The sequence below is a fragment of the Podarcis vaucheri genome, assembly GCF_965113315.1.
Source record: "Podarcis vaucheri genome assembly, chromosome: 6".
NCBI lineage: Eukaryota > Metazoa > Chordata > Lepidosauria > Squamata > Lacertidae > Podarcis > Podarcis vaucheri.
This window is the reverse complement of record NC_138764.1, coordinates 85,763,359-85,786,746: the sequence shown is the minus strand read 5'-3', so window position 1 is coordinate 85,786,746 and position 23,388 is coordinate 85,763,359. Positions and strand designations below refer to the sequence as shown.

The following is a 23,388-nucleotide window of genomic DNA, read 5'->3' as shown; positions in this document are numbered from 1 at the left end:
CTTGGTTAGTACATCATGTCATGTCAACACAGCTCAGTTATGCCTTTGATAATGTGAAAATTAAATGAGTTCCCATCTCCTCTGAATTTGAATAGTTCCAAAGCAGCAAATCTCTAATTATAGGCCACAACAAATGCAAAGTATACATTGAATTCTCTCATATTTTTTTCTCCTGAGTTATTCATTTTTCTTTTTTTTTAAATATATTTTTTACATTTTCCTTTATGCAGAATATTTTGCTGGAATCCAAGATCATGAATGATGGCTGTTTATAAATAAGTTGTGACACTACATAAAGTTGCATTTTATTTTTGTCATTTGGGTAATTATTTTGGGTAAAAAAGCACAGACCCTTTTCTGAAAGGTGGGCTGCCATATGTCCATTTTCCCCCAGACACACCAGCTTTTTTAGACTTAACATTTCTGTCCAGGTGGATTTTTAAAATTTGGCAAAATGTCCAAGTGTTGTTGTTGTTGTTGTTCTCTGTCACCATGGGTGGGGAGGGGGTTTGTGGCTAAAGCACAAATAAGAGGAAAGGGAAGTCCCATTCCATGAGCAGAAGACAAATCTGCAAGTGGGCTGACAGTGTTGGATGAAAATCAATTGCATCTGGACTTCTGGCAAGGCAAGATGGCAACCGCCACAGGATCGGCAAGCTGCTAGGACAAATACAATACCAGCGGGAGCGTCTGGCTGGTCCTTGCACCTCCAAAGCCGTTGTTGCAGCTGTTGCTGCAGGCAGAGAGGAGCCCAATGGGAGTGAGGGAACCGGAGAATTCGTGGAGAAATGTGTCTCCCTGGGCGCCTCTCATCCTGGGATGGAGACAGACCCAACTGGTGGCCTGATAGAACCTGGAGGCCCAGGAGAACCGTGTGGTAGGACAGGCACAATGGGGGAGCTTCTCCCTTGTACTGAGTGGCCGCTGAGCTGCTGCTACTGCCGCCTTTACAGAGGAGAGGCCGAGAGGGATCAGAGAAGGGTGGAGTAGGCCATGTGGAGGCATGCTACGGGGACTGACTGAAGTGGAGGAAGAGACTGTTCAGGCAAGGAACAGGCTGATCAGATTCCCACCATCCACTACCCCACTGTTTCCTGGTACCTGGAGCAGATGGAAGAGGCAAATGCAGCAGCAACTTCCTTGTGTAGGAGAAGTGGCTGGTTCCTTGTCCACCCTCCATAATATGAGGGTACTTAAGCACACGGTGGGGGTGTGGTCCCACTTTAAATGTGTGGCTTTGTCATTACAGAATTTAACTACCAGCCATTTGTTCGCTTTGGTTGGGTGTGCTCGGGACAAACTGATTCAGAAGCATTATTGTCACACGTAAGAGTAAGTCATGGTGTAACAGTTAAGGCTACATGAACGAGTCTGCATGTGCAAAGCATTGGGCTTGCATGCTCCCCCTTTCCCTATCCTCTTTCCAGTGTTACAGAATCCTTATGAGGAAAGGTTGCAGCATTTGAGACTGTTTAGTTTAGAGAAAAGGTAAGAGAGAGAAATTTATAAAATTATGTATTCCATGGAGAAAGTGGATAGAGAACTCCCCCCCCCCCAATAAATACTAGAACTCATGGACACACAATGAAACTCAATGTTGGAAGATTCAGAACAGATAAAATTAAATATTTCTTCACACAGTTAGACTATGGAACTCACTCCCACAGGAGGCAGTGATGGCCACCAACCTAGATGGCTTTAAAAGAGTTTTGGACAAATTCATGGAGGAGAGGACTATCAATGGCTTCTAGCCATTATGCCTATGCTCTACCTCCACAGTTGAAGGAACCAATGCTCTTGAAAACAAGTTGCTGGAGGGGAGAGTGCTCTTGTGCTGGAATCCAGCTTGCAGGTTTCCCACAAACATCTGGTTGACCACTGGGAGAACAGGATGCTGAACTGGATGTGCCATTGACCTGATCCATCAGGCTCTTATATGCTTATGTTTTGTTTTAGACCATGATCCTTGGTGCAAATATAACAGTAAACTGGGGTTCTGTGAAAGTGAAACTAAACTTAGCTGAAGTCACATTCCTAGCCATGCCAGAGGAAGAGGAGACAGGAGCTTGCATGCTCAGCATTTTGCTGGAGTTTTTTAAGGCTCATCCATAGATCATGAACTATGGTTTAGCAATGCATTACATGCAAACATGACCATTGGAAGTATTCATAGTCCTTGTCTCCTTTAGACAGATTTTGTATTGATGAATTTGGTGTTTGTGTTCTATGATTTTTGACTGTGAACACAATATGGGTTGGTTTAATGGCTTTTTAATATTTTTATTGACACTGTAAGCTGCCTAAAGCCTGTTGGTTGAGTAGAGTATAATGTAAATAAGAAATATTTAAGAGGGCATAATTATGAGGGTGTGGAAAATGTTCTCCCTTACTAAGCAATTGAATTAGGATACATAATTTGGTAGGATTTTAATGGGAAAGTGACTGTTACTAATATAATGTAATTAGCTCCAAGCTGTGTTGGCAAGCTGAACTTTATTTTAGCAGTTCTGCCAAGGGATCTTCAACAAGACTATTTTTTTCTTGTGTTCTTGACTTTTTCAGGCTCCTAAACTGGAAAGGCAAAAATGTCAATATATTTACAAGTGGCTTGAGTGGAGAACTGAGAATGTTCCTTTTTGCACATTAGGAAGGATGTGGAAGTGAGATATTTCTCTAAAAATAACGTAGCTAGTCCTGCCATCATCACAAAGGCTGACTGTGAACATTGCCGCAGTGCACAGTCACATTATACTAGTTTTTTGAATCTGGTTGTTATAACCTCATTTCCATAGTGGATTCAGATATTTTGCTGCTTCCTTGCAGTTATATAGTTAGTCAACATAGTACTATCAAGGAGATTTGCCTGGCTGGTTCTGAGCTAGATAATCTGGGTGCAAGGAGCAATGACTCTATTCTCATGCGTGCACTAGAGTGTGGTGTTGCCACCTTGTATATTTTTTCTTGGTACTGGGGAGTGCTCTCTGTTTTAGACTGCAATAGCATCAGTGTGTGGGAAAAGAATCAATAGTGTGTGAACTCCACAATCAGGACCAACAGGACATAGGTGACTTCCCAAGGCAAGCATGAGCTTGTCCAGGGGACAATGGGGAATACAACAACAGCTGTACTTTAATTTTGTGTTATGTCATGCCCCCATGGCCACCATTTTGTGATAGTGCCCATAGCAGTTTCTCTAAATTCAAAATGTGTCCATTGGTTGAAATTGATTAGTAAATCCTGGTATTCAAAATAACAAGCGAGCTGGGCCTATGATATGATTTGGTAGAAGGCAACTTTCATGCTCATCATGTTTTGCTTTTGATCCAATATATTTGTGCTGTGATTGCTCTTAGTGTGTGGTTATAGGAACTTTGATTACATTTGATAACACACAACTTTCTAGGACATATTTGAATACAAATGTGAAGTGACATAAAAAAAAATTCTACCACAGAAAGTACATTTTGTAACCCTGTCACTTGACAGTACATTTTGTATGCTGTCAAATTTCTTAAACCCAAAGTATGTTAATTTTCATGCTAATTTTTAAAAAAGTACAGCAAATACATAAATACATTTTTTTTCTTGCTGATTCAGAAAGGTCATGTTGCATACAGTGGTCAAAACAGCATCATTGAATATTAGATGTATGGGAAACAAAATAGCTTTCACCGTATCATTGCAGAAGTGTTTTATTTTTATTCAATAATCAATATAACTTAATTTTAAAAATATATCAGATGACATTGTAACATAAGAGGGTACAATTTTAACTATTCTCATGAATGTGTGATACCAAAATAAGCCCAATCGGTTGAAAAATAAGCAAAACAGGAGGTTTTTTCTAAAATGACGTAGAAATTTCATTGGCCTAAATCACGTGAAAATAGAAATCTTCAAAAAATTATCCTGCACCCAATTTTGGAAATCTTAAAAAAATAATTTGAGGTTATCTCATAGGTATCTACATAAAAAAAATTTTTTTTGAAGAAAATCTGAGTTGTGAGAGCACGTGGCATCAGGTGATTTGGCGTGGAATGACCCACAAATAAGTAATACAATGGTAGGGAAAATGTCATGTGAAGATTAAAAATTTGGGTAGCTACATTCCAAACTGAATTTCTACTTGGTGTGTTTTTCTCTGGGTATTTATATAGTATGCAATATTAAAATAAATTTATTTTCCAAAGGCATGCTTTGGAACCCTTCTGGAACCCTTTCTAGTTATGCTTAATCAGTAGAATTAAATCACATCATCCTCTCAGCATTTACTGTTCTTAAGCTGTTGACTTTTCACAGTTGTGCCCAGCAGTATTGTTTAGGTTCTGTATAACCATTTCACAAGACCAATGACCAAGAGTGATGTTAGGTAATAATCATTCTGGAACTTTCCAAGGTGTGTAATATTTGCCTGCTTGGCCTTAGTTTCATACTTTCTTGTCTAGGCTGCTTCCTCATGGCTTGGTGGTGATAGTCATGTAGCTGAGTAAGTGGAGAGCTAGATTATACCTATAGAAATTACTTGCATGTAGTATTTGATACTTGCTGGCTATATCTTAAATAAAATACTTTTAAATTTGTGGCAAGGGGAAATTGGTGGAATTGTTCACAATACTGTACAAGAAAAAGTAGTTCTGAGAGTCCACAGAGAGCCTTCCTGGCATTCTGTCACTTTACTGCATTATTACCTGTATTATCATGTCCTGTTCATTGAAATACTAAAAAGTGCTAGTACATTAGTGGTATGCTAGGGGTGCTTAATGTTGGTATAATTTTTGTTATAGATCCTGGCTCTGCTGAACGTACAGCACAAAAAAGGAAGTTTCCAAGTCCTCCACACTCTTCCAATGGCCACTCCCCGGAGGACGCATCATCAAGCCCTATTAAAAAGAAAAAGAAACCTGGCTTATTGAACAGTAATAATAAAGAGCAGGTAATAGAAGTCGTGGATTTGATGCAGTGTTTTATATGAAACCATTGGAGATTACTAGGTGCTCTACTCTTTCCTTGGTTCAGTATCTGTACTTATGGTAATAGTTCTGCATTGGCTGTAGGGTCTACTGAAGATGGAGATTACTGTTTTATTTCTAGTTTCTACAGCAGCCAAGATTTATCTGAAACTAAGAAGTGAAATCTAAATGAGTGCTATTTTTGTAAGTAAACAGAATTCTGGTTAAACAGACTCTAATGTCAGTCAAATTTTCTTGCCCCTTATATTGAATAGACACCCTGCCCCCCGTACTTCCAGGGTTTGACCAACCTAAACAAAGGGAATAGTTTATTCTTTCTTTATGTATGAAGAGGTCTACTGAATCAAGCCAAAAGCTTATCTAGTTCAGCATCTTACTTCCAGACATGGCCAACCGGTGTTTCTCCATCGCTTTGGCTCTGGTAGCCAGTCCTGCTCCTCTCTTCTCAGTTCCCACACTCAACAAAAGTATAGGTGCAGATCAAGGGAAATAATAGTACCACTCTATTCTGCCTTGGTCAGCCACACCTGGAATACTGTGTCCACTTCTGGGCCCCACATGTGCAGAGAAGGGGCAACCAAAATGATCAGGGATCTGGAAACTAAGCCTTTTGAGGAGCGCTTGAAGGAGCTGGGTATGTTTAGTGTGGAAAAGAGGAGACTGAGAGAAGATGTGATAGCCAACTTCAAATACCTTAAGGGCTGTCACATGGAAGAGGGAACAAGCTTGTTTTCTCCTGCTCTGGAGGGTAGGACTCCAAACAATGGCTTCAAGTTGCAAGAAAGGAGATTCCGACTAAGCATTCGAAAAACCTTTCTGATAGTAAGAGATGTTTGGCAGTGGAACAGACTCCCACTAGAGGTGGTGGACTCTCCTTCCTGGAGGTTTTTAAGCAGAGGTTGGATGGCCATCTGTCGTGGGTGCTTTAGCTGAGATTCCTGCATTGCAGGGGGTTGGACTAGATGACCCTTGGGTCCCTTCCAACTCTGAGATTCTATGGTTCTAGGACTCCTATGCTAAGCACCACTTACTTGCTGCTTGCTAGGTGTTCTGCTGGCTTTTAACTTGGAGAAACCCAAGTAACTGAAGGGGATGAAAACAGCATCATGTGGCTGTTGTTCAAGAACTCTGGAGATGGACTTAGGGCAGAGCAGAAATTAGCAATTTCAGTGGAACAGGCTATCATGAGGAGGGGGTGTTATATTGCTCTGTCTACCATTTGCCCCACTCTGCTTGTTGCAATCTTTATAATACATTAAATTGCAGTGTCTCCCAAAGTGTGCTTCTGCCAGCCCCAATGGCAACGGCCTTCATGGGTGCCTTGCCAGCAGGCTACGTAGCTCTTTTGCAAGTAAACTTGGCAGGGCTGGGAAGTTCTGGAGCTGTATGTTTTGAGAGAAATACAATGCTGGAGTGCTAAAGTGCTGCTGATAGTCCATTTGATGAAATATCCTACTCAGAAAGTGTTTTGTCTGTGATGGCAAAATACCTTCTACATTGCTACTCCAGTTCCTACTTTTGTATCTGTATTGCTAAAATGAAACAACAACTAACACCACTAACAACTAATGCTACTTAGTAAATAAATATAGCAAGAGAATATCCAAGAGATAATTTTAGATTGCTGATATTTAGATTGCTAAATAGTTCCAGGGAAACTAGGAAATTTTTCTACATTATCATGCTCTAAATTATTGATCACTATGTAAGCACGCTAAAAGCAACTTTTTCCTAGTAATAATGATTTCAAGTAAATGAGTCAAAGCCCAGGTATACTTAAGCAAATGTAATATTTATGCATTTTATTTGTTTATTTCAACCAAAGTTCTCAGAATACATAGAGAATATATTACAGCTTAATCCTAACCAGCTAATCATTGGATGCTTACTGTGTTAAACAGTTTCTCCATGCCTTGGAGAAACTCCATGTTCAGCTGTGGTATTAGTTTCTCTGATGCTGTAGCATTTGTTGAAAAATGGTATCTCCTGATGGAGATTTCCTATTTTCTGCATACTCATCTCCTAGTCTGTCTTCTATTAATAGAAAATAATTAGGGCCTCATGTGGCACTGCCCAAATTTTTGAGGTGGCAATTGAAGACAATGAGTGTGGTTGCTATATTTGTATGATTGCAATAACTATCTTCTTGTGATTGTAGTATTCATAATGTAACTACAACCACTAAAGCACTTTCAGATGAAGTATAAGTAAGCAGTGATTATTTCTGGTAGGCTAAGTAACCACAACAAAAAGTGAACAAAGCATTCTTGGAAAATACTGTAAAATTCTTCATACATTTTACAGTAAAAAAGAAAGTTCTACGTTTGAATTTTTGCAGTATTCTACAAAGCACTAATCTTGCTTAAATAACAGCAGTGCTATTGTTGTTTTGAAGCAAAAGCAAAGTCATTCTAAACCATCGGTACCACATTTGTCATTTTTAGTATTCTAGTTTCTTATACAGTAAGAACTGAAACTAAGTCTTCCTATCATGAAGCTGCTGAGAGAGAACATAACCAAACATCATCAAAATGTTTATTCGGCTTTACGCCCATCATATAACACAACACAACAAAACAAATCAAAACAAATCAAATCAAATAAAACAGCGGACTCGTACAAGCCACAAGCAGTACAACACAGTTCTCAACTCAGAAGGACAGATATTAGTCATTCACAAGAAAAGTTTAAAAATTAAGATTAAAAAAATTTAGGCACTACACTAAAATCAATATCTGATGTAATTATAGAAAATTCTTATAACATAACCAAATGTCTCTTTTGGTATTTCTGATACATGTGTTCCTTCTCTATTTCTATGGGAGTAAATCAGGAGAGTGTAACATTTTTGGTATTGGCATATATTTGGTGATAATACTAATACTATTTGTTGGCACACTTATCAATGTAAAAATTAATACTGTAAGTGGGAACAGCAGCAGTAGCAATTTAGGTATGGTAATCTTAACGTGTTACCCATAGTGTTGAAGTAGGATTTGTAATGGGAAGTCTCTCCCAAACAGCAATGTAGTTAGGACTATTTATGTATTAAATATTTCTATCTTACTTTTCTATGGATCATGCCTAAGGCAGTTGCCAACAACTGGTACAAAAACATGAGTAAAACTATCATATATTTTAGAACTAAATACATTAAAGAAGTGGAATAAAATATAATGAAAGAGCAGAACAAATAATGACAATAACATGCCAGAGAGAATGGAAAGGAGAGGAAAAGCTGTCTGGTCTTGTTATTAGCATGCTGGTGGTACAACATTTAAATCTCCAAACAGCCTCGCCCAGTGATTTTGTGCAGATGTTGAAAAGCATAGAGGACAAGATGGAACACTCTGAGTTACCATAGCCTAATTGCAAGCAGTAATTTTCAGCATTGTATTCTGGAACAGACCCTCCAGGAAAGACTGGAGCCACTATTAAAACAATGTCCCCAAGTCCCATCCTGGCCAGGCTATGCAAATGGATACCCACTGAATGGATGTAGAAAATCTACCTCATCCAGGAAACCTGGAGTTGATAAGTCATCACATGCTCAGTCAGCTTAACCAGGAATGGAATGTTGGAGACTGGCTAGAAATGATCAATGAGAGTTTTTTCCAAGAAAAGTTTTACTACCACTTCCTTAAGACCATGTTGGACCATGCAAGAGAGACATTTACCACTCTTCTGACCTACTTGGCTAGTTTTTATCTGGCAATCTTAATAAATTGTATGTGGTAGGCCCTAGCCTTCAAAGAATCTTGTCCATGTCCTCAGGTTCTACAAAATGAAAAATATCCATAACAGTTAGGCAAGCAGTTATTTAGAGGTGCATCCTGCAGTACATACTAAGCCTGGAGCATCTACGTTGGAGCAGGTCCAAGCAACTTTTAACTTAAGTGTCTCAGGTGTCACCTAGTGGTCATAACTATTACTAACCTATTGCAGCAAAAAGAAAAAAGACACATTTAGTTATGTAACTGTTTCTAGAATTGAATTAATACTGATAGAGTATCTCTAGTGTTACAGCTATTTTCAAGTTGCTGTGAAAATAAGGAAAGGAACCTTTTTGAGCTGAAAAGTTTTTGCAGCAAGTTGTCCAACACACAAAAGGGCCTTGAGAACAGAGTATGATATGATTAAGTTAGGGTTGTTTATCTTGTAAAACATGTCAGAGGTGGTGAATTCAAGGTGGTTGTTCTCAGTAAATATACTTTATTTACATGGATGTGAAATCCAGGATGATTACTGTCCTAGATTGCAAGCAACGTATTTCATGCCTTCATAGAACTCTATAAACTTCATCTCCAGCAGCAGCCAAATAATTGTTTGAACTTCAGAGTCACTGATTTCTATATGAAGCAATAGTTACTTCCAAGAACTACTGATTTCCCAGTGGCAAACTGAACTTCAGTTTTTGATTGAATACTGTAAATGAGTTTGAGGTTGCAGTAATGTTCAGTTGTGTGACATTTAAAAATAAATAAAGAAGGCTAAAATTGCATAGAGTAGCCTTTCTCAACCATTGGTCCTGAGATGTTGTTGGACTACAACTCTCATCATCCCTAGCTAGCAGAATCAGTGGTCAGGGATGATGAGAATTGTAGTCCAACAGCATCTGAGAACTGAAGGTTGAGAGAGGCTGGTATAGAGAGTTCAAAGACTGAAACTATATAAGAGTTTTAAGTTTCTCCTTGGGTCTGTTTATTTGGTTTTCTAACTTTGGAAATATTGGGAATGTCAGGTCTCAAGTGTGGTCTTTTTGTTTGCTGAAGGTGTTCCTTGGAGGCTCAAGGAATGTGAATGAGGAGCACTCTCAGGACAAATCTCGTCTGCGCTAAAGAATTGCTCCTAATTGGAGCAGTGGGGCCACTTTAGTTTTAGTAATAATGTTTGGCATTTGCCCTCTAGCTTTGCTTATTTTGTCCATTAGTGTTGTGTATTCATTATCCTTTTGACACACTACTGCAGTTTATGTTGCAGCATATTTTATGATACCTACTGGACCACATTTAGAATTGTACACTAGGAAATGATGATAGGTTGGGTCATATTAGTGACCTCTTTTCACATTGACATGCCTAATTGTAGTAACTAGATTAAAATGTATATTTGCTGTATTTTGGTGTGAGCGAACACTTAGCCGCCCAGAGTGGCTGGGGAAACCCAGCCAGATGGGCGGGGTATAAATAATAAATTATTATTATTATTATAACAACATATTTTGAACACACGCTGCTGGAACTGCAGAGGTGTTGGAATCATGTGTTTCTTTGGAGTTGACATGGGTTTAGCTATTTTAAGTTTTTTATTTCTGCAGGGTTACTTTCTTTGCAAAGATATTAAAGGCAGAAAAAGTAAAAAAATAATTTCTATTGTGAACAAACATGTCCTGTTTCTTTTGGGCTTTTCTTGAATGTGCTCATATACAAAATGGCTAAAGACCAAAATATGCTTTGCTTTGAAGCCAACTTCCACTGTTAATTAATTTAGAATCAATGTTTTCTGAAGTGATAGCTGAGCAACTATTGAGTTGGCCCAGTTGTCTTTTAAAAATATGTTAATGGTTTTGAGCAAGAAGGACTAGCATTGGAAGGGTAAGGGGTCAACATAATATTTAAAGCATTTTATCTGAGCTGAAAGGACTCCCTAAACTTCTGGAAGCTAAATGACAAGTCTGCCCTCAGACTTGTAATCTAAAAGAAAAGTCACATAAAGGGAAATAAGCTAAAACAAGCATATATTTTTAAAGGTACAAAGTTCTTGTAACAACAAATTTGAATAGAAGCAGAGCAGGAAGATATTCTTTTCCCCATCTCTCGCTTGGCACATTTATTTCCAGACAGATACTTGTAAAGAGAGGTATACAGTGGTACCTTGGTTTGCATACATCTTGGTTTGCATATGTTTTGGATTACAAACACGTCAAACCCGGAAGTGCGTGTCCCGGTTTGCAACCTTTTTGGGGAATGCAACCCATCTTTTTTGGATTACGAACAATTTTTTTAAAAATTTTTTTTGAGGCCCCATTGGCAAAAGCGCACCTTGGGTTACAACCTGTTTTGGTTTACAAACGGACCTCCGGAACGGATTATGGTTGTAAACCAAGGTACCACTGTATGTCCTCTCCCTTCCCCTTTCTAAATTTTTCACAAATGTTCACATGGTTTACTACTGTCCTGCACTTTCCTGTTCAAACATTCACACATTTAAAGCACATGAAATGTCGGGAAGCTTATGTTTATATAACTATTGATTGTATAAATACAAATAAGTTAAATTCGGATTTTTCTGGTGAAGGTTGTCTGATAGAAAGAGTCATCTGCCCCATAAATATAGTTAATTATGCTTATCTACGTACCATTGCAGCTAATGCAAGTTTCTTTCCCAATGCAAGTATTGGATGTGGTGTGGGGTGTCTGATATATTTCTGGACAATGGGTTGATTCTCCCCTCAACCCACCCATGGTATTTGCTTAAAAAACACACACAAGTATACAGTTACTAACTGCATCTAGTTTGGTCCTAATTAAAGTACATTAGAGTACATCAGAGTACATTAAAGTACATCTCAGTTGAGACAACTGCACTTGCCTGAGGGAGATATATGTAGCTCTGGTTTCAAATGCTTATTATGTACTGAATGAGAGAAGTCATCTGAATTAATATTAGGTGGGCTGTATCAAATGCTGGTGGGGGCTGGTTGGTCATGTTTGATCATCATATTTATTTTAAAATACAAATTTGTTTTGAAACCAAACCTGTCTTTCTTGCCTACATTTCAGTCAGAACTAAGACATGGTCCGTTTTACTATATGAAGCAGCCACTCACCACAGACCCTGTTGATGTTGTACCGCAGGATGGACGGAATGATTTCTATTGCTGGGTTTGTCATCGGGAAGGCCAAGTCCTCTGCTGTGAACTCTGCCCTCGGGTTTATCATGCTAAGTGTCTGAAACTGACAGCGGAGCCAGAGGGGGATTGGTTTTGCCCAGAATGTGAGGTTAGTCTATCTGAGGTGAATATGTGTCTCATTGCTACTGGTTTTCACCTCTCAGAACCATGTTTTTTCTTTCCAGTGTGACTTCCTGGTCACTTTTTGGAAAGGCAGAGAAGCAATGCAAAGTTGCATCCAAAATAAGGCTATTGCCAATATTTACCATTCTGTTTGTTTTTCTTTCATTAATGTTTCTCCCCATCCTTAGCACCTACATCCTCTGTGTTCATCGTGTCTTGTACCACTGTATGGGGATGGCAGGCGCCTCCTGAGCGACACTTAGCTTGTTGTGGTGAAAGCAGTTTATGTATATCTTCCTCACATCATTTTGGTGTGTGCAAGGCCAGTTGTATGATTCCTTTCTGCCTTATTCTTTCCCTTCTGGAAAGGATTAGCCTTCCCTGCCTGTTTTCTGCGTTCAAATACTTACTGAGGCAGTGTAAAAAAACTTCACAGGGAAGCAGGTTCCAGACCATTAGCATGAAGTATGAATGGGGATTTAGTCATTGCCTCTGAGATTATTAGTATAAAGAGCAAAGGGGGGGGGGGAACTTGGCAAAGTAATACTGTACAGGATAGATACCAGCAATCATTCTAGGTATGGCAAGACTGCTAGCCTTGCACACCAACAGGTAGATGCCTCATTATAATGAAAAATAGTACACTTCATTTAGAAAGAGTGTACTTGCAGTCCTCTACATTTGGAAGCATTTTCAGCTTTATTTGTTAGGGGGGAAATAGATGACCTAAATAGGTTATTTGGAGTGATTATTGCCACTCACACAGATTCCATTATCCTCTATGGCACCATGATTCTTTCCTGTTAACCATGATTCTCTGGTTCACGATCTTCCTTCCTGTCCAAGACAAGTGGTGTAAAATCCTAAGCTCCTTGGGCATAATGGTGGAAATAAGGAAGATTTGGGCAAGTGCCCAGCCACATTTAACTTCAGGATTCATAATTCAGTAGCACTTGGGGGATCAGTCAGAAACTGCCAGCAAAGCCAGCCTGACTTCATCCTCCCCCATCCCCACGTGAATCTTTTTAGGGTACCATTTCTGAACCAACAGGACATTTTCATGAACACGGGACTGTTGCAATATTCATTGCACCACTTAAGAGAAAATTAATTATCAACATCCATGTCTGCATGTGGCATTAATCTTCATGTTCCACAATAATGAAGGGGTGATGGGGTGCTCATCTGCACGCATTTTGCAATTTTTTTCAGTATTTTCAATCTTTACTTTTAGAAAATTACTGTAGCGGAATGCATAGAAACACAGAGTAAAGCTATGACAATGCTCACTATTGAACAGCTATCCTACTTGCTCAAGTTTGCACTACAGAAAATGAAACAGCCAGGGGTAAGAATAATATGTGTTACTATTTCACTCCACTGGATATTGTCTGTTCAGCCTTTAGATTTCTGACTACATGTAAAGCTCCCTAGAATTTTCTTACCCTATCTAATGTATAGTGGAAAAATTTGGTTTCCTGCCACCATGGGAGGGGTGTGGGGAAGGGAGAAGGAATTTACTATTAAGACCAGCAGACTGCCATCTATAATTTCATGGCAGATGTTTGTCCACAAGATGTTGGTTTATGTCTAATTTGCACAACCACTTTTGAACAAATGTTTAGCCAATTATATAAAAGAGTTTAGATGATTTGATATCTATAAATTTAAAAGAGTAAAAGCAATAGTTCTGAAGTGAAAGGCAAGCTTTCTTTGCTTTAGATTATTTATCTCTTTGTCATAGCATGTCAAATTTTAAAGGTGGCATTCCCCCATTTCTCTCACTGGAGGCACTTGGTTGTATCCAACTGAGTTATGGTCACAGTACACCCATTGAAATCAATGGGCTTAAGCTAGTCCAGGGGTCTGCAACCTTTAAGACAAAAAGAGCCACTTGGACCCGTTTCCGAAGGAAAAAAAACTGGGAGCTGCAAAACCATTGCGACATTTGAAACAAATATATCTCCGGAGCCGCGATCTGACAGCAGGTGGGAAGGTGACGTCAGGACGGTGCGTGACTAACGCATGCACCGCCCCCATGCGACGTCACAGCCAGTACAGCGCCCGCCACAGTGGGGTGTGTCGGGGCGCACAATGCGCCTCCTCCCCTTGCTAGTATCCGCCCCGGAGCCGCGGCAAAGGTGTAAAAGAGCCACATGCGGCTCCGGAGCCGCGGGTTGCAGACCCCTGAGCTAGTCTATTGATTTCAGTGGTCTGTTCAGAGCATGATTGAATTGGATGCAACCCAGTGGTTCTAAAACATCCTTGCCACTTGCCGTTTTTATGAGGACTTGTACTACTGTTGCTTTTGCTGCTGCTAAATAATATTAGATAATGTGTCATCAGCCTGTTTGGACAACTTTTTACTTTGACAAAAGTTTTAATTGATTAGTTGAAACCAATTTTAATACAATAAATGTTGCAGTCCTGACTCTCTTTTTGCTTTTATTTAAACAGACAGAGCCATTTCAAAAGCCAGTTTCACTTGATCAGCATCCAGATTATGCAGAATACATATTTCATCCAATGGACCTTTGTACATTAGAAAAGGTTAGTTGATAGCAAGGAGAAAAATCCTATTTAATTCTACTAGATTGTTGTTACTATGCTCATAACTATATGTATTGTCTCATTTTAAAATCCATGCAGTTTTCCCTTTAGATGATGAGCAAGCTTGCCCAATAGCTATACTGGAAATATTGGCCTTTATTATCCTTTGTGCTAGTATTATTATTATTATTATTTTACCCACCCTTAACCACAAGGTCCCAGGACAGGTTATAGCAAATTAAAACATTAATATTAAAACACAATATTAAAAACAGCTTAAAACAACTTAAAATTACAAAAATAAGGTGGGTCTTGGTCTTGCTGCCGTGGTAACTTTTCTCTATTATTTTATCTCTTTGTCGTCAATAACTATTTTCTTTTAGAACACAACAAACCTGTTTCCCCCTGTTTTTATATGGGTGAAAATTGGCATCACAATAACTTTTAAAAGAGTTTATTTTGCCCCCATCTTACTGGGGTTTCCTTCTTTGTGTTACAACTTTTATCCTGTATTATATGTATACCATTTAGAGGTTTAGTGAATAAATGGTATATAAATCCTTTTAAATAAATAAATATATCCAGATATATTATTTCCCACAGTATATAAGAGCCATGCTCTTTCTAGATGTATTCTTGCATGACAGCAAACCATGATTATGAACGCACAGATAGCTCTTCCTTCACCCTGCATTGCTAGTATTTGAGTGCAACAACCACAATTTTTGTCTTCATATTTATATCTGAACCAGGGGCTGTAGTTTGTTTCACTCCCAACAGCTATGATTGATAAGCCAAGAAAAAAAACTTTGCTTCAGATTGTGGTTTTGTTTGGGGGTTGCAATTGTTCCACTTCCAATTTGTAGGTAATGCCAATCCATGCACTGTGGTTCTTGCTCCCATTCTCTAGTAAGGAGGAGTGAAGCAGGAGTGAACAGCTTGTCCATGGTGAACTGTTGTCATTATTTGTTTGTTTGTTTGTTTATCCATGTTAACCATGCCTTACTGTGACACATGGACACAACTTCTGTTTCTCCCATATCTGTCATGTGCCTCAACAGTTACAAACTATTAAGGTTAATTTGATGGAATTTAGGAGAATATGGCAGATTCTGGAAACAGGCATAAAAGGGCCCGTTGTAGATGAATTTTCTCTATTTTTAAAATGGCTGCAAACCACTAGAATGTCTAATTTACAAAATGTTGACAATTTTTAAGGATTGCTTTCTTAACTATGAACACCAATTTTATTGCCAACATTTTAAAAATTGTGATTCTACTCCACCAATATTTTGTCGAGTTGTCTTTTACCTGATTTCGTATATGAAACAGAAATTACCTTAGCAGCAATTGTTTTGAGTATCTTGTGACTTCCAAAACTCTTAGTCATATTATGCTATTATGATATGTAAATAAATTACATTTGTGTCAAATTAGTGCAAAGTTGATTAAGTCAACTAAGTTCTTGACTATGAACAAACTAAAACACTTTCGACAGTAATCTCACTTTTGGTAAAATCTAGGCACAGCTTTTCATTAATATGTATGGAATAAAATGTGAACTCAGTTTCTGGATTTTCAAATTCCAATACATTTTTTATGTTTTCTTTTGCAGAATGTTAAAAAGAAGATGTATGGATGCACAGAAGCTTTTTTGGCTGATGCCAAATGGATTTTGCACAATTGCATTATTTACAATGGAGGTAAGTATGTGTAAGATGATAAACTGTGTCATTTGATCATGAGGCCACATTATGGTAATGCCGCAACAAATGGCAGGCGAAGCATCCATAAATAAGAACTTGAAATCTAAATAAGTCGAGGGCTTTAAACACCAAGAAAGAAGGTATTTCTAGTTGATTTTTTCATACTGGCCTGACTTAAAATCTATGTTAAGTTGGCTTGCTTTGTATGAGGCTAAGTTAAAAAATGTGGTTCTGAAATGCAGAATGCTAACACTAAAAGGGACTGCTATCCAATAATTACTATTTAAAGAGAGGATTATTTCCAAAATGTTGTGGCCGTGTTATGCCTGGGTTCAGGAAAGGATGAAAGCCTTATTTTTGTAAACCGTTCTTTGTCCAGTTAGTTTTCAATATACCAGTAATTTTCCTTTAATAAATATTTTGAATACCAGCCAATAGAAATATTTATTATAGATTGGTAGTACAAATAACATGTTATTACAATGGAGATTTTATTAGACACCTCTGCTTATCTCTTTCCTCAGGAAATCACAAATTAACACAAACAGCAAAAGTCATAATCAAAATCTGTGAGCATGAGGTATGTATTACCTATTAGTTTTCATACTGTATTAATTAAAACATTGTTAAAAAAAATAAAATCAACGTTGACTATGACTGCCATCTATAAAATGAGCTAGACCTTCATTCTATACTGCACTGAGAGATCTGCTTATCAGGGAGTAAACCCCATTGAACTCTGTGTGATTTACCTTTGACTAGGCATGTATAGGTTTGTACTTAACATCAAGAATAGAGGAAAAATTCCTTTCGTTGCTAAACTGGCTGCACAGAAGTTGGATTTTAAGTGTGTGTGTGTGTGTGTGTGTGTGTGTGTTTGGTATGTCTTTGCATGGTAAGAAAGACATTAACACAGAATTTGGCTTCTAATGCACATTACTTTCCTTCTGTGTCTCCCTGCCTCCACATTGCAGAAATGTGGAATTTAGAGCAAGAAGCACCAATTTCATCAACTCCTTTCTTTTTGCATGGTAGAGCTGTTGCGATTTGTATACAAATAGCTAAAGTAGCTGGACAACCATGGCTTGTCAGATGGCAAGATTCCACTACACTATGGAAGACTAAAACATTGATTTATTTATGTTGAAGATATTCTTGTTATATTAAACAGCACAGCCACTGAAGAAGCAACGATAATAGTCCAATCCTATACATATTTTCACAGTAGTAAGTTTCACTGAGACTTGCTCTCACTTTAATTGGAATAAGATTGCAGCCTTAGTATGCTTAAATTTCAGAATTCACAGACTAGCAAAATGTATTATTCTCTGCAGTAGAAAATTATGAATGACTGCTCTTCTTACTCTGGATTCCTTTTAATTGAATAACACACTCCCAACTCCTACAGTAGCTGATGTTTCTCTTTACAGATGAATGAAATCGAAGTATGTCCAGAATGTTATTTAGCTGCTTGCCAAAAACGAGAGAATTGGTTTTGTGAGCCTTGTGTAAGTAAAATCTTTTTTTTAAGTCCACACTTAATCCAGTTTAAGTTTGGAGTTATTCTTTTGCTTCTTACTTTAAATCTGTTAGTGACCTAGAGAAATCTACTTCAGTTTATAAGTATGCATTTTTAAGCTACATTTGATGTGTAAATCCAAAAGTTTAAATTGTTCATGGTCCTCCTGCTTCTTGGCAGACCCAAGCACTCCAGCCTTTTGTGAAAAACAGGAATTTTACTAAAGCATCCAGTCCTTAAAATCAGTCTTCAGTTTTGCACTTGTTCCTGTTTTAATTTATGTGAATTAAATGTCAAATGTATGGTTTGATTGTCAATGTGCAAACTACTTCAACAGGTAACAGAAACTTAATGTAGTGGCCAAGAGTACAAGTACAGTTCAAATTTTCAGCCACTGTCTCTTGTAGGGACTTCGGTAAGCAAGCAACCGAGGATCAAAAACAGCCGTAAAGAAAACGTTTTTGGGTTCCTAACACATTTTGAGATAGGGCATTTCTTTCAGTACATATCTGCTTAGGTGAACTGAAAGAAATTTCCCCAAGCAGTCCTATTAAGAAGCATTGAAAGAAATTCATTTGTTAAAGATGTTTTCTTGAAATGCTTTTGGAAACCTAATCACCTGTACAGCTATCTTTCCCATTTTAACACCTTGACAAACCCCTGTTCTCTGTCTCTTTAATTCTCCTGCCTTCTAATATGCAACACATCGATAATGGAAAAGCCTACCTTAAATGACTGTTGTAATAGAGACTGAATTAAAGGCCTCAGTTCTACGTCACATAGTCTGAAATAAATAATGGTTCATTGTACCCTCATTCTCATGTAACTCAAGCCAAACCTTGACTTAGCACAAACAAACAGGCTCCTGAAACAGAGATCATACCTGCTTTGCTCCTCTCCAGTCATTTTGCTGTTGTCCGGAGCTAAGCCATTGCTTTGCTCGGCATCTTGTCTGAATTCAGGCTTGTGGTTTAATGCACTCCATACAAACCATGAGCTTTGTTCGTCTTGTTTTCATGGAAATTCAGCAAACCCCATTCTAAGCAACTTCCAGAAGTGATGCAAAACTTTCAATTTTGGGTGAGTTTTGCTAGCTATACAAATAAAATAATTTCTAGGGCAAACCTTCTGAATTCCCCTCACTACCACCACAAACAGGACTGATATTTCAAGGGAAGGCAAGACAAGCATTTCTCTTCATAGCATACAAAGAATGGGAAAACTTAAAGCTATGCAATTATCTGGACAAACACTACCCTTTCTGCATAAGGAAGGTACATTGCAATATCTGAAATATGCAGTCCATATCGTATTTTAAGGTATTGTCTTGCATGCCAGTAATTAGAAAGTACTATATGTCTTTAAATAGTTTCTCACTGTGTGGTCTCTGTGCACTTTCCTCTAGAGCAATCCACACCCGTTGGTCTGGGCTAAGCTCAAAGGTTTCCCATTCTGGCCTGCTAAAGCACTGAGGGATAAAGACGGTCAAGTTGATGCTCGTTTCTTTGGTCAGCATGACAGGTGGGAGTTCAGTCAAAAGGTGGTTGAATGGTTCAATGTCTCTTCTTTTTTAAATATATATCTATTACCACACAGTGGTTGCTATTGCATAGTTCACATGTCATATTCTGCTTTGTAGTGCTTCACATTAGTAGCATGTATAGTACATTCCATTTCCCCATTAATTATCATATTTTTATGTCTCATACCAACTGGTTGCCACCATGGCAATGTAAGCTTACTAAACATATTTTGAATATGTAAAGTTAATCAAGATGTTGTTTTTGTATACACAACATTGAGGCAATGTTTTACTCCACTAGCATTTACTCTCTGGGACATTATAAAGCCTATGCTAAATTTTGTGGCGGGGTAACGGATCATCATTAGATCAAACTATGTTTTTATGCCTTATACACATTATGTAGTTACTCTAACATTTTAGCATCACTGTAATGTTGTTAATAGAGGGGGGGTCACAAAAAGCAACTTTGTAACATATAAACTTGAAAGACAAATATGTTGATGCTCCATGAGAATTTGTGTGATGTGGGGGCTCAGCCTTCATTTCCCCTTGAAACAGGAGCATAAAATTGATGGTGTGTGAATGGTGGAAGCAGCTGCTAAACTGAGTGCTGCAGCACTACAAAGCAAAGTTTCGAGGATGGCTATATTAGAACCCCTAAATTTGAAAAGACAGGTAGGGACACATGTTACATTGAGGAGAGTTACTTTTCCCCATTGCTTTCATTGAACTTGGGTGGGGACCCTGGCTTCCCCAATGACAAATTTTCACCCACCAACTATTTATCATGCTCTATACCTGCAGAAATGCTTTGTGTATGTGGTACTCTCTCAGAAGGAGGTATGGCAACATTCTTTCAAAAAAGAAAGTAATACTATTAGTATTTTACTGTGTACCTGGGGAATCCCCCTACCCCCACCCCACAAAGCATGCAGGAATTCCTACACTTCCTGTAGATGCCTTCTCTCACTGCCCTTTCGGTTACCATGGGGCCACCAAGTTTGCCAGTCAAAGAACCGATTGTGTGATAGTGTGGTATTCATGGTCTGTCATATGAACAGGTCTTAACAATCTAGTCCTACGACGTCATGTAAGTGCTTGTGGTGAGGTGTTTAATAGTACAGTATATTAGTGCAGCGTTGCAAAAGACATGCCAACACTACAGGAAAATTACAGCCTGCTGGATAATAATTTCCTGGTTAATTGTGACTGAAAGTTCAGTGAGAAAGTGTTTTGAATGGCTCAGTGTCCCCTTTTTTTATTCTGTCAATGTTGAATTTACTTAATCAAATTGTTTTGAAAGCAAAACATACACTTGGAATGGTTTTGTCTAAACTGCAGTATGTATTGCATAGACTGGAAGTATCCTTAAGTTTGTCCTAAATGAAGGTTTCAATCTCAAACAGGCATAATTTTATGTAATTCATTCATAGGATTGTTATTCAGATTCTAAACATACTTGAAAGTAAGACTTTGACACAATCTACATGAAATGTCATGTCATGTCCCCTCATTATTTTACTGTCTTATATGCAGGGCCTGGGTTCCAGTAAATAATTGCTACCTCATGTCTAAAGAAATTCCTTTTTCCGTGAAAAAGACTAAAAGCATATTCAACAGTGCAATGCAAGAGATGGAGGTTTATGTGGAGAATATTCGCAGAAAGTTTGGAGTATTTAATTATGCACCTTTCCGGACACCATATACTCCCAACAACCAATACCAAATGTTGTTAGACCCTTCAAATCCTGGTGCTGGAACTGCTAAGACTGACAAACAAGAGAAAATTAAACTTAACTTTGATATGACAGCATCACCCAAGATTTTAATGAGCAAACCAATGCTGAGTACCGGTACTGGGCGAAGGATTTCCTTAACAGACATGCCACGTTCCCCAATGAGTACAAATTCATCTGTTCATACGGGATCTGATGTTGAACAGGATGCAGAGAAAAAGGCAACCTCCAGTCACTTTAGCGCAAGTGAAGAGTCCATGGACTTTATTGATAAGAATACAGGTAAGGAGGGCAGGGGAAAAAAGATGTTGCATCAATGGCTATATTCAAACTTTATCATCATGCAGAACAAGGAAGGTCAGAAAGCTGGAAGGAAATAATCTGGTGTTCATTATCAAAATACTTGTAGGAGGTATTGTTGGACTCAGGTGCAGCTCTGCTTCTAAGCATCTGCACAGCTATCTTGGGAACAATTAAAAGATTGGGTCAGAGCCAGGAAGGTTGTTGCTCATGCTAATAGCAGAGGATTTGTGTTAACTTCAAGGTGGGTCAAAGGCACCTGGGAAGAGTATCATTTAGGAAAGAATCCAGAGCAATTGTTCAACAAAGGATGTCAGGTCAGACTGGCATTGCACTGGAGAACTAAGAACCAGGGAGGTGGGGCATGATCTGAGCATCTGGATCAGTAGGAACAGGTAGAAATGTGTTTCTGATACTTCAGTGTGTTGATGGGATGAAAAGAAGGATGCGTTGTTTGGTCCAGAGGGTCAGGTTTTCATACCACCTTCTCTAGGTGCAATGGGGAATATGATGTCTTGGTGTCTCCTTGGATAGGAGCTATTGTTTAAAGTTAATGGAAGTGTCATTGCAAGGAACACGTCAGTGGGACTGGGTAACTTTGGGAGGGGGTGTCTGCCCCAGTATCAGCAGTGGTTTGCAAGGAAGACACCTACAATTCACAGAATACTGAATTTTGAAAGGTAGTGCAGAGTGACAAGTTAGGGACTAGAATACAAAGGCCATTTTGCCATAGTGTTCTTTTATTTTAGCAAGCTTTTAAAAATCTCTTCTAGAATTTAGCTTCACATGCTTACCATTAAGAGGCAAGGAAGCAACAATATCTAGCACTTTAAGCTAAAAAAATTGCAAAAATAGATTGTGTATAATGCAAGTTGTTTACAGACTCTTCATTTCCCCCTCAGAGCTATTTATGTGTAGTGTCAGCACAGTACTTTACAAAAAAGCTGTATTAGATCCAATATTGGTATCCTAATTTGTTCATTCATGAATGTCTTCTCTATTCATTAGGCATGGCTGAATTTTCTATTTGTTATGTTAATAATATCAGGAAGTTTTATTAACATTTACTATTGTGCTAGGCTCTTGCAGATTTGCTTAATTCTTTGCAAGAGTGATTGCTTTCCATTTTTAAAATATTACACAACTTCTTCTCATTTGAACATATAATATGAAGAATCTTGCTCTGCATTTAAAATTTGAATTGGAGGAGAATCAGATAATTTTTGAAGTTTATGATCATCTTCCTTTTGGAATGTAGACCAAGTACCCAGTAATCTCTAATCTGCTGCCACCACCTACCAAGTTACAGAGAGCAATAGGAATCTTCCTTTATTTGCTTAATTGTGCACATCAAAGTAAGCCTAAGGGGGAAATGTATTATTTCTAGAATTGACCTAGACCAGAACACATAGATAAATTTAAGAACCAGTAAACTTTATAAAATAAACAAGAAAAAATAGTTACTTAGTTATGAATAACATGTATTACTTCTAAGTCCCTTTTTCAACATCTACCCTAACTGCCAGCCTTTCACCTATGCCTTTCCTCTCTGATCTTACCTGCTCACCATATTCTCTTAACTTTTTAACTGTCCTTTCTCAGAACTCCTTCACTTGTAACTCACTCTGATTCCTGCCATCACTCATCTTTCCACTCATTACTCTATTACAAAAACACTGTGAACTTGAGATCGTTACCTGGGGAGCAAATTATCTTGGACCTGGTATTATGCAGTGTATAGGTGGCATTCATTTTCAAACATAAGGGCACGTCTGGCTTTTAATTTGATGCATATATTAGGTATACTATGATGCACTGGACAAATGGAATATTGAGCCTGAATGTGCCATTATTTGTTCTGGTAATGATATCCAGGTTCTGGAAAGGCATATTTTAGGCAGCAGTCCAAACCTCTGTAACTCTAGGATGAGGAGGCAACCCTCTACTTGCTTCTGCTGGCTCAACCAGTCTCCTGATAGAGGGACACTTGTGCTATTGTTGCCACCAAATGGGAGGGCACAGGGGTTGGACCTGATCTGTTGCCCTCCCCACTTCTGCCACCATTGT

At 38.4% G+C, this 23,388-nt stretch overlaps 1 protein-coding gene across 13 annotated transcripts in view; it reads left to right on the top strand.

Annotated features, from left to right (window-relative positions):
* Window positions 1-23,388, top strand: part of ZMYND8 (zinc finger MYND-type containing 8) — an 81,723-nt gene that overhangs the window by 37,968 nt on the left and 20,367 nt on the right. For 8 of the 13 annotated variants that reach the window (XR_014220584.1, XM_082225839.1, XM_082225841.1 and 5 more), the window contains 9 exons: window positions 4,785-4,933; window positions 11,753-11,986; window positions 13,220-13,333; window positions 14,443-14,535; window positions 16,151-16,238; window positions 16,766-16,821; window positions 17,672-17,749; window positions 19,166-19,281; window positions 20,822-21,303. Coding sequence is in view for 12 of the 13 variants with exons in the window: in XM_082225839.1 (XP_082081965.1) it covers window positions 4,785-4,933; window positions 11,753-11,986; window positions 13,220-13,333; window positions 14,443-14,535; window positions 16,151-16,238; window positions 16,766-16,821; window positions 17,672-17,749; window positions 19,166-19,281; window positions 20,822-21,303 (1,410 nt within the window). In the remaining variant the exon portion in view is untranslated. Of the gene's footprint in view, window positions 1-4,784; window positions 4,934-11,752; window positions 11,987-13,219; window positions 13,334-14,442; window positions 14,536-16,150; window positions 16,239-16,765; window positions 16,822-17,671; window positions 17,750-19,165; window positions 19,301-20,821; window positions 21,304-23,388 lie in introns of those variants that run through there. The other 5 variants (XM_082225840.1, XM_082225834.1, XM_082225835.1 and 2 more) reach the window with 4 other exon arrangements.